This window comes from Lepidochelys kempii, chromosome 1 (assembly GCF_965140285.1).
Source record: "Lepidochelys kempii isolate rLepKem1 chromosome 1, rLepKem1.hap1, whole genome shotgun sequence".
Classification (NCBI taxonomy): Eukaryota; Metazoa; Chordata; order Testudines; family Cheloniidae; genus Lepidochelys; species Lepidochelys kempii.
Window position 1 is genome coordinate 135,378,259 of NC_136380.1, and position 14,575 is coordinate 135,392,833.

At 41.2% G+C, this 14,575-nt stretch overlaps 1 protein-coding gene across 3 annotated transcripts in view; it reads left to right on the forward strand.

Annotated features, from left to right (window-relative positions):
• FRMPD4 (FERM and PDZ domain containing 4) overlaps positions 1-14,575 on the forward strand; it is a 447,655-nt gene that overhangs the window by 275,352 nt on the left and 157,728 nt on the right. For all 3 annotated transcript variants that reach the window (XM_073354871.2, XM_078854064.1, XM_073354879.2), the window contains exon 2: positions 7,538-7,654. In XM_073354871.2, the coding sequence (XP_073210972.1) occupies positions 7,538-7,654 (117 nt within the window). The remainder of the gene's footprint in view (positions 1-7,537; positions 7,655-14,575) is intronic.

Sequence of the window (14,575 nt, forward strand, 5' to 3'; positions counted from 1 at the left end):
CTAGAGTGCCCTCGCACAGGGAGCAGAAACAAGGGGCTTCTTGTGAGAGTACCAGAAGATCAGCAACAAGCAGGACCCTGTCCCTTCTTTCTACCTGCATCCTGGCAGTGGCAGATGGGTCCATTTGAGGAGCATGGCAGCAGCAATAGTTGGGGGATGCTCAGCCCAAAGTACATACTGAAGTTCCCACTGGGCTAGATCCATAGAGCAGACTGCCTAAGAAGCATCTTAGTGATCACCCCACTGAGATGAGTCTGGAAGCTCACACAGTCAGTGGATGAATTGGGAGCTAGAACTTATTAGAGGGAGATGAACCTTGTCGCACAGTGAGTTGTGCCCTTTTGTAGGATTTCGGTATTAAGCTCTGGTTTGTGCCTGAATTTTCTGCCCCCATGTTATAGGAATTCTGGGATTTGTAGTGCCATTAGACTTGTAGGCTGGGAGGAAGTAGAATAAAAACCAAGCCATTTTGCATTGCCATGTGAGACCTGTGGAGAGCAAGCAATAATTCATAGATTTATCAGCTCAATAATTATTTTTAATAATTGGGAGTGTCTGTGCTGAGAGACCTGAAAGGGAACGGTTTAGCTGTTATGTTTCTCCAGGGAAGGGTGACTACTTCCTGGAACACCTGTTCCAATAGGTGAACCCAGGCAATGAGGGGGTAGGACTTTGTGAACCTATGACACAAAGGTAGAAGGGCTCTTTGTATCCCCAGTGAGAGGATAGCTTGGGGAGGTGGTGTGAATGGTTGGGGTTTTCCCGTACAAGTGTTGAGACATATTTTGTATGTTAATAAACCATACTCCAGCAAGGATAGACTTTGTTTGTGGAACTCTAGTTGTATTGTGTGATTACACCAGACCAAGGAGGAAAACTCTGTTTGGATGCTAGAAGATGAGGTACACTGTGACATTCCTTTCTATTTGTCTGAAACAACTGTATGTTGAATGGGGTCAAGGGCCTGTTGAAAGGCCATGGGATTTGTCTGAGGAGGGTATCCTTATTCAAATTATGTGACTATGAAAAGAAATGTGACATTTGGGTCAGGCATTGTTTCTCTCTCTCTCCTGACTCAGTTTGCCATCAATTCAATTCTAGAAGCCTAAGCACATGGGTGGGATGGTTTTCCTAAGCTTTGTTTCATTTGTAGTAGTGCTTCTGAGAATACAAAAAATGGTTCACATGGTGTATGAGAACTAACAATTTCTTGTTTGTTCGCTATGACCCTGATCCATCAAAGCATGACAACACATGCTTAACTTTAGCCTGTGTAGCGCCCCACTGAGGTCTCTGTCTGTCTGAAATGAGTAGGAGTCCCCTCCTGTGCTTACGGTGGTTTAGGGCCTTGGTGTGATTTTTCATTTGTAATGTATGTCCATGAGTCTTACTTATGCACTTCATTGTCTCTAGCTGTGCTTGTGCTGTATACTTCTGGGTGTATTTGTTGAATCAGTCAGTAAATCACCCGGGGAAGCTTTTGCAGGGGGAGGGAAGAGCAGATTTGTCTTGTTGGAGTCATGTAGTTTTTCTGAGTCAATGCAAATATCCTCCTAAAAATGTATTTTTCCCAGTTGTTTTTTTTTAAGGTTAAATATGACTGGCTTTCTGTCTGACATTCTTTTATCAGAAGGTACATCTCATTTATTTTCCTGTGTATTCTCTCACGTGGTGTCAGGTCCAGACCCGTGTCCACTACTTTATCCAAACAGTGGGGGCTCTGGCAGTAGGTGGATTCCTTGGCAGTGTAAAGTATTTCTTGTTGAGTGAGAAATGCTTCGATGTGCAACTATAGACAAGTGCTTTGAGATCTTTCATCTCCACTGAATAGCTGCTGGATATGGGCAGAACAGGCCTTGTAAAATATTTCCTCAACATTTTGTGTGTGTGTAGAGATGATAACCCTTTCAGTTGTCCTTGATCATGCAACAAGATTTCTGTGTCTACTCTATGCCTGCTGGTGTGTCTTGCTCTGTGGTAGGGTTTTGAAAGGAGGATATGACAACTGATCTTGATAGCACAGTGGTGCAGTCCTTTTTTTAAAAAAAGCTTTCTTTTTTCACATTAAAATAGAAAGATTGACAGGCCTAGTGGTTCAGTGGAGGCTCTTGTCTTCTGGAAAGAGGGAAAATTGGGCTAAGCATTTTTATTCCGGAGGCAGAGGCAGATTAAATATCATAGAAATAGCATGTTTAGTTTTCCAGTTTCCATTCTGTTTTTTTAAGTTGTTAGCATTTAACAGTGGAGTGATTTGAGGGGAAAAGCAAACAAAAACCCTAAAACCAGCTAGATATTAGGATAATAAAAATATGCTTTCAAAAATTTAAGTGGCTTCAATTTTGAGGTGTAAAAGGAGTTACTGAGCAATACGCATTTTCATTAGCTACTTTTTGTAATGGTTTCAATCATGCATATTCTGAATACTATTCAATCTAAATACTGTGTTTATTGACAAGATGGGATCAATCATCTGTAGATTAAAGACTTCCTAAGAACATGTAGATGTAATATAGACTCATAACATACCCTAGCCATATATATTATGCACACTACCGATAACAGGAGACTCAGGTTTTCACTTCATCTAGTAGAAGTCCTGAATGCTGTCATGAAACAGATGGTCCACTATTGCAAAAGATGGAGACTTAAAACTTGTAAAAGACAGTTTCCATCTGCTTCCATCCACCATGCAAAGGCCAACAAACAGCTCAGCATGTTCCTGAATGGACACAGGATGATTCACAACCCAAAGTCTGTGTATCTTGGTTTTGCACTGGACAATACTTTGACTTTCAAGGAACACCTTACCAAGACCTCATTGACAGTAAAGACAAGACACAATCTGATCAGCAAACTAGCTGGTTTAATGTGGGGAACCAATCGCTACAATTCTGGACTTGCCTTGTGATATTCTGTAGTAGAGTATTGCTTCCTTGGCGTGGTTCAGTTCTTTACATACAGGACTAGTAGACACTCAGCTCAGTGGAACTGTATGTAAAATAATAAGTACCAGGAGAATGATCAGCCTGGCCTGGCTGGCATTCCTGCCCTATATCTCCCCTCCTGGCGTCAGCAACAAGTTGCCTTGCAGAGTCTGCTGCTTAAAGTACAAAAGATGCCACATCTACCCGTTAAAAGATCTGTTTAATCTAGCAAGCTGAGGCTCAAGGCGTGTTTGGACAATTCCCCTAAAGAACTTCAATTTCACTTCCAAGTATCATACTAGGTGGCGAGAACAAGACTCAGACATAACCAGTGCCTATCTTAAGTCAGTCCTAGTTTTGACTTTCTCTGCCATCTTTGCGTAAAGCTCAATTACTTCAGAGGTGGAGTAATCAGATGTAGGCCACATACTTGTAGGCTGCATCTATCAGCCAGGGCTGCCTGGTTCCCTCATGAACTTGGACAATGCCCTTCCTTTACCTGGTAAAGTCAATTAGACTAACATGCTTGACTTAACTATTTATGAGATGCAATCTCTCTCTGTGTACACATATACACTGAGATAGAGCTCATATACTTTGCCAAGTGAGATTACAACCGTTCTGTATAATTTCAGTTGCTGGCACTTACTCATTTTCACTGATTTTGTAATAGGCCTGAAGCAGTTTTAACTCAGGCTTCCATACATTTGAATCAAAAACTGTAAATGAAACTCAGAGGATGCAAACGAATGGCTTGTCTAAACAGAGGGTTAGTGTGCAACAAGCTGGGGTGTAAATCTACCTCACCACACAATTTTTAGCGTATTTAACCCCACGACACTCCTGTGAGGTAGGGAATTGCTATCATCCCCAATTTACAGATGGGAAATTGAGTCATACCTGATGAAGGGACTTTTCGAGGATCCCACAGGATGTCTGTGGCCCAGCAAGAATTGAATCCAAATCTCCCATGGCCCAGGCTAGCCTTTTGCTCTGGGGGCATGCTTCTCCCCCACTTACCAGTGTGCAGACTGCCCATTCCATCTCATGGTTGCGCTAGATGAAGAGACTGACCAACTATTGAGGGAGGCACATGAACAGGCAGCCAAGAGATCATTTATATATAACTAGGAAAAAGGCAAGATTCCCAGCTATAAGCAAATGGCTTTCCAACCTGGGTTTACTTTGTCACAGGTACAGGGCAAGCTTTAGACTACTTTTAGTCCCGTCTCAGGTGCACCCTTTAGGTGACAGGTTTGGCTTCTTGCACCTTTTTCAAGGGTGGGGGGCTCCGTGGTCCAACCACTATTAGACTGCGTAATTGGGCCACCATAGCCTCCTTGTTTTTGACTGTGTAAACATGACAGGCTCAACTATACTAGGCACCTGCAAGAAAATGTATCTTAGGGAGACCGTGACAAACGGCTGATTAATGTGGCTCAACAGTTTTATCAGAACAAATATTGCTTATTCGCCCAAATGTACATAGTAAGCAATAAAAGGGATAAAACAACACAAGGCCTGTCCCCCTGGTTCTCACCTACAATGTATTCTTTCCTTGCACTTTATCCTTTCCATATTAGGTAAGTTCCGCTCAGCCTAGCCATTCCAACTCCTGGGCTGGGAGTTGACAGACTACCTCTGCAACATCCTCCAGGCTCCTTGTTAGAAACTCCTCTCCAGCTGCTGCTGCTGCCCATTCAATCCCACTCCATCTCTAAGATGGAGTTTTAAGAGGATTAGTATTCTCTTTGATCCCAATTCCAGCCTGAGAAGAATATACCTTGTGAGTCTAGCTGGAATATCCACCTGCTTGGCACCAAAGTTAATAGCTTCCCCATTGTAGCCACAAGAACCCTTGGTATTTTCTCTGACAGGACCTTTTCATTGGCATTGTTTTGTTTCCTGTTTGTTTCTCACCAACAGCCTCCTTTGAGTTAACTCCTTGCAGTTGGGCAGAATAATATCAAGCAGCTAAACTGAAGTGCATATGATATTTATAAACAAAAATACAGAATATTCCTTCATTCTTCATGCTGTGCAAAGTGCTGTGAAGTATCAATGCTAATCGACCCTGAGCTCCATTAATGCAGCAATTTAAAAATTATATTTGGATGGGGAAGATTATCTAGGTCTTTATGAATTGTGAAAAGGTACATGGGACGTATGGGAACATTAATAATAATACTTAACTCATACATAGCACTGTTTAACAGTAGATTTCAAAGTGTTTTACAAAATTAAATTATGTATCATTTTACAAATGGGCAAACTGAGGTACAAACAAGTGAGCAGTAGTGTCTACCTTATAAATGAAAGTATTAAAATTATTTTTAAAAAAGGGATAATTTGTTCTTATGGCACATGTCTACACACATAGTTTCTAGGTATTTTTATTACTACCATGAAAATTACTGTAAAAAAAGTGGTAAAAATAAGCTGTTAAGTGTTAATTTGAGATCCATGAAGTTGGATTCATCAGTCTATGAACCATATGGGGTATATTCTGTAGGTAATTTACTACTCATTTTAAAACTTCCCACTCTGATGTTTTTGCTTTCAATATAGGCTCCTCAATTATTCTTGTCTCCCTCTGTCAAAAGCCTGTAAGCTTTGGGAGGGATATAAGGATGCATTAGTTCAGTTTTATATGAGTCTGCATGCTACAGAATATTACTAAAGATTCATTTTTAAAAGCATTACTTTGTTTCTTAATAAGAACATTTGATTTGTTAAACTACTTTAATCAGGAATGGTTTAGTTGCATTTATCTGGGATAATGTAGCAAATCTGACATTTATTTGTTTCTGTAATATGAGTAATGTTAATTTTATTAAAATTTCCAGCATGCTCAAATATTAGAACTAAGCTCTGTTTTATTGCAAATGCCTGTGTTTAGATATGCTTAGTGAAATGTTTTTCTACTCCTTGAAGATACAGTGCTTGCTTAGTGTGATTTGTAATGAAATTCAGGCAATCTCTAGCACTCTATTGTAATTCTCTGTTTTACATGTAAATTATATTTTGAATCACTATCTTTCCTCAATAGTGATTAAGCCTTCAAATAATGAAAAAGGTTAGTTAGTTTGTTTTTAATGATTCATTCCTCCTTTTGGGAAAGACAAACTATGTACACTGTTATAGAATTTAGCAATTTGGAATGGATTGTTGAGTTACCCATAGCTAACTGTTTCTCTTTTTTTTAAAAAAAGTGCTGGCCAAATTACACTTCACTCTAAGATAGGTGGATATAGATATGTCTTATTATTTAAATAGCATCAACGGTGGTCATTATGGTAAATATGAGACAAGGCCCCAGCTTACAATGTGGCTCATACAAATACCATGAGTAAAAGTTATCACCAGCACAGGCTAGAGAGAGGAATGGGTTATATGGGGGAAGAATTAGAGGTGGAAAAGCTCTTGGAAGAGCATGTATGAACTACATGGTGTAATCAACTGGGTTCTCATGGTGGTTCATATATATATAAAATGTGTTATAAAATCCTAAAATGGGACCAGATCATCTCCTCTCCTTCAGGGTCTGGAGGTTCTCTGAATGGATCCTGTCTGTGTATCTTGGTGTCCCATGCATCCCTTTCGAATCCACACAGATATCCGTGCTTCAGGTCATACTGTTAGGAGTCTTGACTTAGGCTCTGTGCCTATAACTCCCTGAGTGGTGGCGTTTATTCACAGGAACTGGGACACCTCTTGCAGGAGAGGGCAAAGGACCAGGTCATAAAGGTTGACTTTCCATGGGGCTGGGACCTCCCTGCTTATATGTGGAGGTGAAAGGCCAGACATTCCAAAACCTATCCAGCCTGATGGGGCCATTAGTTGGAAACACAGATGAACCTTCTATGTACCCCTCTTGTAGGTGTTTCTTTGGGGTGGTACAGGTTGGCCCATGCTAAGCAATGGAGAGTGCTGAAGTAGAGATCAGCAGCAAAATGCTAGCTGAAAAAATGTGAATTGCAAGAAGCTATTTGAAGGAGAAGTAATGGATAATATATGGATGTAATTACAAATACATATAGAACACATACAGCATCCCTATATCTAAATGTGATGGATTTTCTTTATTACCACCCAAGAAACAAATAATAGGTTGATAGTAACAGGAGTGTGCATCACATGGGAATTGAACATTTACATAGCTTCTTGTGCCATTTAGTGCATTAACGTGCATAGTTTGCCACAAGAATTCTGTGATTAAACTGTAAGTGTTGGGAATTTATCATACTGGAACAGAGGAGTTAGCAAAGACTAGGACTATTTTTGTCTGTCTTTTCTTCTCTTGATTGTGCTGCAATATATAGGAAAAATAATCATATGTATACATAGATACATGTGGTCATGGCCTGGGTTCAAGTTCCTGTCGCAGACAGGACCTTCTAAGTGATTGCAAATCACATTCCTTCGTAACTCCTAGGAATAAATTGATTGAAATTAAAACTGAATAAGCCTCGTTTCTGCAACCAGGAGATTGTCTGAAGGAATATTTCACACATCTGAAGATACTCAGATGCCACAGTGTGGTATGCAAGTATTGATAGAAACAAAGAGTCTGATTTTTCTAGTCTAAGTATTTATTTTTTGCTAATTTGCAGCCACAGGACCAAGTCTTCAGGTTGGCCACATCCTTCAGGAACCTGGAGCTTGAACCAGGGCCCACCCTATGGATGGGAGATGACGACAAACAGAGATGGGAGAGACTACTTCATCAAGTAGGTTGAACGGATTTAGCACGAGTTTTTGTTAGATGGATAGAGGCTGCAGTTCAGTACTGTAACTCTAGTACTTAGCACTCTTTCTCTCTGCATCTTGAGTTGACATCAGCTTCAGCTTTACCATGTTAATGCTCAACTGTTCTGGTTTGTGCACAAAGAGATGGTCTTGACCAGTCTTTGTGTCCTGTCTTTCTTTCACTGTTGCATACTCTTTGGTATCTTCTGATATTGATAGAAACACAGATAACTTAAGGATCTGTTTTTCTTGGTATTTGATGTTCTGCTGAAGACAGTTTCCTAGAAGAGAACCTTACAGTGAAGAATTACAGTAAATATGATCCACAAAAATCCCTCCCAGGTTAAAAGAATGAGGCAAAAGATCAGTTTTGACTGGGATGAACAAATCTGTTCTCTCGGACATGTGATCCATTTTAGTTTGCCTGATATATTCATCATACTGGCAAAGAGAAAATAAGTTCTTTGATCCTATCTAGTTTGTAATCTAATTCTTAGATTTCCATTTGCTTGCACAGCTAAGATCCATGATCCTTTGCCTCTGGGTTTAAAGGATTGTAAGAGAAATTAAAAGGAATGATTAGATTGTAAACAAAGATTATGTTTGCTTTTCCTCCCCTTTAAAACTTTCCATAATTACTCTTTTGAACTGTCTGTGCCTTTGATTAAAATAGATTTTCCTGTCCAAGTAAGTGGAGCTCTGGTTTGGATTGTAGTTTGGAATACTTTTTTGCTAAGAACAAATGGAGCTGAAATATCAGAACCATCATTTGGTTTTACTCTATTTGTTGGTATTAGCTTAATTTACTTCTGCAAAGACCAGGCTAAGTGTTATTTAAGAAGCAGGATTTCAAAAGTGCTCAACACCTAGAACTGGTGGTCAGAATTTCTGAAGAGCTCAGCTCCTGTTAAGGCACCTAAATTAAGTGTCCAAAATTTCAAAAGGCCCTAGCACCCAGCAGCTCCCATGGTTCTAATTTTGTTAAATGTTCTTGATGGGAGCTCTGGGTGCTGAGCTCCTTTGAAAATCGGGGTGAGATCCTCATCCCCACTCCATGCTCTTCACATGGGGTGAAAGGGTTGGAACGTTATAAAGGAGACCTAAAAGCCGTCAATCTAGTTAAAGGAGAGTTCTCCTAGCCTGTCTGCCTCACTTTTTGTGCTAAGAACTCACTCATAGCCATAGGAAACATAATGGAGGCAGGCGTTTTGGATAGGGCCACAGCATGTAGATTCTGAGTAGGCCCTGGGCAACCAGGGACAGAAATTTAGACAGGCCTCAGAGTGTTTAAATTATACCAAGGGCTGTAAACCAGCCCAGGATTGAGATACTATAGCCCACCCTCGCCCACAGCCACTCTCATCCCTGGATTTGAGAGTTTTTTTCCAATCCAAAACTTACTCATATCACATGACCTTACAGGCTGGGATGTGTGTGTCCGTACTTCAAGTATCTTATTGTGTAAACTATGTTTTAGTGCCTCCAGCTATTCGCCAACAGAGATGCTTTAAAAAGTCAATCGTTTCCTTTAATAATTACCTCTTCATTTCTTATGCTTACACTCTGCTAGACTAAATTTGAAGTGCTGTGGTGTTTCCGTTTACAGGATTCTTTCTGAAATATTTTAGTCATTTAGTGTTTAACTATCAGCTTTACTGATTTTGACTACCCCGCAGTAACTAAAAATCCCAAAGACTATTTCCAACATGACTAGATCAGGTATATAATTTGGGAAGAATCTTTTAGAATTGTGCATTTTTGCTATTGTTACAAAGGACTAGTGAAGAATTTAGACAGGATCTTCCCAGAACTTTATTGCTGTCATTTGCTTTAACGGTAGTATCTAGCTAGTGAAGACAACCATTAAGCTTGAATCCTGCGTTCTCTCACTTCCAGAATGATACTAGTCAGACTGATAGTCTAATTCTCATGGATCAGTACAAAGCTGTACCTTACTATATTGAATGCATTAGCACTCATTAATTCTGTAAATTAATAGAGCATTTTCAAAGTTAATATCTGACTGGTAATTATCACCTCTGTCTGCAATTTTTGTTTGTTTTTCTGATTCCCTTTAATATGTTGAGGCTCCATGCTGTTTTACCGCCTTTCAAAATATTGTAGAAATTCTCTGATCAAAATTCCATAACAGTCAAAAGGGCCTTATGATGCCAAATTATACTGACCCTAGTGTTTAGTTTTTGTATTTAGTGTGTTTTAGTGCTCATAAAGATACTAAATTAACATTCTAGAGATGATCGCCCTCCATTCCCTTTGGGGCCATTATTCTATCTGCAATTGGTTATTTATTTATTTATTTATTTGGATGTATACACACTGTAATTGAAGAGCACCCAACTGGTGTTCTGGATGCCCTTGACAGTTTTATTTAAAAATGCTAACATAAGCAGTCCCATCAATTTCTTGCACATCAACAACTGAAATTAGTTGTTTCCATCCAACCCCCAGCCCTTCCCAACACCCATTTCCTTGTAGCTCAGAGAAACAAGATGAACATTACCACATTTTTACAGAACTGGGAAAGAAGTTAGGGCTTGTCTGCACTTAAAATGCTACCTTGGTGCAGCAGTTGGCCACTGTAGTGCTTAAGTGGAGACACTACCTATGCCGATGGGAGGGTTTCTCCCAGTGACGTAGGTATTCCACCTCACAGAGAGGTGGTAGCTAGGTTGATGGGAGAATTCTACCATTGACCTAGTGCTGTCTACTCCAGGGGTTAGGTCGGTTTATCTGCGTCCCTCAGGGGGCATGTCTACACTACAAACTTAAATCAACCTATGTTAGGTTGACTTCCAGCCACAGTTATTACTGTGGTGGCAGATGTCCACACTACCCTCCTTCTCACCAGGAGCACTTCCACTGACTGAAGAGGGGCAGTGTGGGGGCTGAGAGATAGGGGTCTCAGCTCTGCACAGTTCCTCCCCCCCGCTCCCAGGCTGTAGCAGGTACCTGATTAACCTCTTAATGTTTAAAATGCCCAAATACTTGGTTGATAAGTATAGCCATCTTGCTAACAGCTAAGCATGTTTTGACTTGGTCATTACTAAGATGGGAAAACTGTTTGAAAGAAATGTAAGGTGACTGAACTAATGGCACCATCTGGGGCTGGACATGAAGGATGGGCAGTCTGTTGCTGAACATTTGTACTTACATTTCAGTGGATAGTAAATAGTATAAACAAGTGATTTTCTATATGAAATTTTAGTTTGTACTGACTTCACTTGTGCTTTTTATGTATCCTGTTGTTAAACTAGGCAAATATCTAGATGAGTTGATGTACCCTCTGAAAGACCTCTGTACCCCCGGGGTACATGTGCCCCTGGTTGAGAGCCACTGCTTTACATGAGAATAATCACAGTACATCTGACTGTATGAGACATTTTGTAATGATGACTAAGGATAGCACTAGCTTTAAAAATGTACTCTGATCAGCATGCATCATCCCTCTGAAGCAGTAATGCATATTTCATTAAATCACTATCACTTGGGTGCATTAGAAACAGCTACTTTCGGAGAGCGAATACCTCAAGAATTTAGTTATGGGATTTGAAGCAATTTACTGCTGCACCGAGTCACCAGTTCAAATCTAGCAACGGTTGCTAGTGAATGATGGTCCTTACCATCTATGCACCATGTGGTGCTGGTACCTCAGGGTATATTTACACTGCAGCCCTAAGTCAGCCTATGTTAGGTCTTTTTATAGCCACCACAGTAATTACTACAGTGGATGATGTCCACACTACTCTTCTTCTGTTGGTGGTGCACGTCCTCACCAGGAGCACTTGCACTGGCTGAAGAGGGGCAGTGTGGGGTTCAGCTCCCTACCAGGAGCCCAGCTGCCTGCTTTCAGCTCGGAGTAGGGGAGGGCAGCCTCCAGGCTTCTTGACTCCCAGAGTGGGGGGCCTCCAGGCAGCAGCCTAACTGGGAGTGGGCTTTCTTGTCAATTTCATGGGTCAGACAGCCAACAGTCAATGTAAGTAACCCAGGGTCTACACCGACACTGCTTTGCCATAACTACACCATCATAAGCTCTATGGCTCTCATGGAGGTGGAGTTATGTCAGTATAATAGGGCATTTACATCAGCAGGACAAGACTGTAGTGTACACACTGACATAATTAGGTTGACATAACCTGCCTGACATGGACCTAACAGTGTAGACCAGGCCTCAGTGATGAATGTGGTATAATGGATGGGAGGGCAGATAGATCTTAATGAGAGATCTCCACATCACAAAAACTGGCGTGAATTTTAACCCTTGTTGGCCATCTCGGAAGAGGGAACCAAAGATAGATTTAGTAATTACCCACTTGCCCCCGGCTGTGGTCCCTTTCAGGCTTGAGTGAGGCACAGAGATGGGACATTGTGCTCTTACTGATACTATCTGTTAGTTGTTTAAGTAGAAGGCTTCAGTGTCAATAGCCGTTAAACTGGCTCCTTTCACTAGCACTAAACTAACTTAAAAATGAAGCCAGTAATTTCCTCTCCTTCATTTTGACCTCTGCCTTCTAGGAACAGAAGAGCACAAGGAATGCTTTGCAAATTGACAGTTATGCCCATGGAAAAAGAAAAGAGATCAGCAAGATAGCACCTGTCATGTTGTCTTGGAGGTTAACAAATTATGACATTGGAGGAGATCTAGCAATTGAAATCCTTTTCTGGTTTTGATTAAAACTTCTCAAAGCAAGTAATATTGGTATACAAGGTGCACATGGGTTCTGCATAAGCAAATGAAATATTTCATCCAATGCAACATCAATTGCTTTTGAGTTGTATTATTTACTTTGTGTCATATGTGTAATACCATTTAATAGTAGGACATATTTAAACACTGTAGTTATAAAGTAAGGGGGGGGGAGAATATCTGATAGCATCTCTATATGAAATGAAAGGTACTTATGTGGTGTCATTGCAAAGGTTTTCTGGCATGAGTACAAAGCAATGGTGCTGGAACCAGGGCACTCCCTGGCTTAAAGTAGTAGTAACACACACCAAATACATGGTTTCCGTCATCAGCACTGCCACTATAAAAATACCCCCAATACCAAGGCATGTTTATTCTTTTCACTGAAGTAGATTTGGTTCCTTCTTTCAAATATGGGACTGCACCTGTGCACTGAGCTAATAAGTAGTAGCTTCCACTGCCTGACAACACTTTGCAGAATTGATACAAAAGCCTTTAACTGAAATACTTTGAGATGTATTTACTTTGAGATCTACTTGAGATTTATTTGAGATCTACTACCCAAGATCCATAAACCTGGAAATCCTGGGCGCCCCATCATCTCAGGCATTGGCACCCTGACAGCAGGATTGTCTGGCTATGTAGACTCCCTCCTCAGGCCCTACGCTACCAGCACTCCCAGCTACCTTCGAGACACCACTGACTTCCTGAGGAAACTACAATCCATCGGTGATCTTCCTGATAACACCATCCTGGCCACTATGGATGTAGAAGCCCTCTACACCAACATTCCACACAAAGATGGACTACAAGCCGTCAAGAACACTATCCCCGATAATGTCACGGCTAACCTGGTGGCTGAACTTTGTGACTTTGTCCTTACCCATAACTACTTCACATTTGGGGACAATGTATACCTTCAGATCAGCGGCACTGCTATGGGTACCCGCATGGCCCCACAGTATGCCAACATTTTTATGGCTGATTTAGAACAACGCTTCCTCAGCTCTCGTCCCCTAAAGCCCCTACTCTACTTGCGCTATATTGATGACATCTTCATCATCTGGACCCATGGAAAAGAAGCCCTTGAGGAATTCCACCATGATTTCAACAATTTCCATCCCACCACCAACCTCAGCCTGGTCCAGTCCACACAAGAGATCCACTTCCTGGACACTACAGTGCTAATAAACAATGGTCACATAAACACCACCCTATACCGGAAACCTACTGACCGCTATTCCTACCTGCATGCCTCCAGCTTTCACCCTGACCACACCACACGATCCATCGTCTACAGCCAAGCTCTGCGATACAACCGCATTTGCTCCAACCCCTCAGACAGAGACAAACACCTACAAGATCTCTGTCAAGCTTTCTTACAACTACAATACCCACCTGCAGAAGTAAAGAAACAGATTGATAGAGCCAGAAGAGTTCCCAGAAGTTACCTACTACAGGACAGGCCTAACAAAGAAAATAACAGAACGCCACTAGCCGTCACCTTCAGCCCCCAACTAAAACCCCTCCAACGCATTATTAAGGATCTACAACCTATCCTAAAGGATGACCCAACACTCTCACAAATCTTGGGAGACAGGCCAGTCCTTGCCTACAGACAGCCCCGCAACCTGAAGCAAATACTCACCAACAACCACATACCACACAACAGAACCACTAACCCAGGAACTTATCCTTGCAACAAAGCCCGTTGCCAACTGTGCCCACATATCTATTCAGGGGACACCATCACAGGGCCTAATAACATCAGCCACACTATCAGAGGCTCGTTCACCTGCACATCCACCAATGTGATCTATGCCATCATGTGCCAGCAATGCCCCTCTGCCATGTACATTGGTCAAACTGGACAGTCTCTACGTAAAAGAATAAATGGACACAAATCAGATGTCAAGAATTATAACATTCATAAACCAGTCGGAGAACACTTCAATCTCTCTGGTCACGCGATCACAGACATGAAGGTCGCTATCTTAAAACAAAAAAACTTCAAATCCAGACTCCAGCGAGAAACTGCTGAATTGGAATTCATTTGCAAATTGGATACTATTAATTTAGGCTTAAATAGAGACTTGGAGTGGCTAAGTCATTATGCAAGGTAGCCTGTTTCCTCTTGTTTTTTCCTACCCCCCCCCCCCCCAGATGTTCTGGTTTAACTTGGATTTTAACTTGAAGA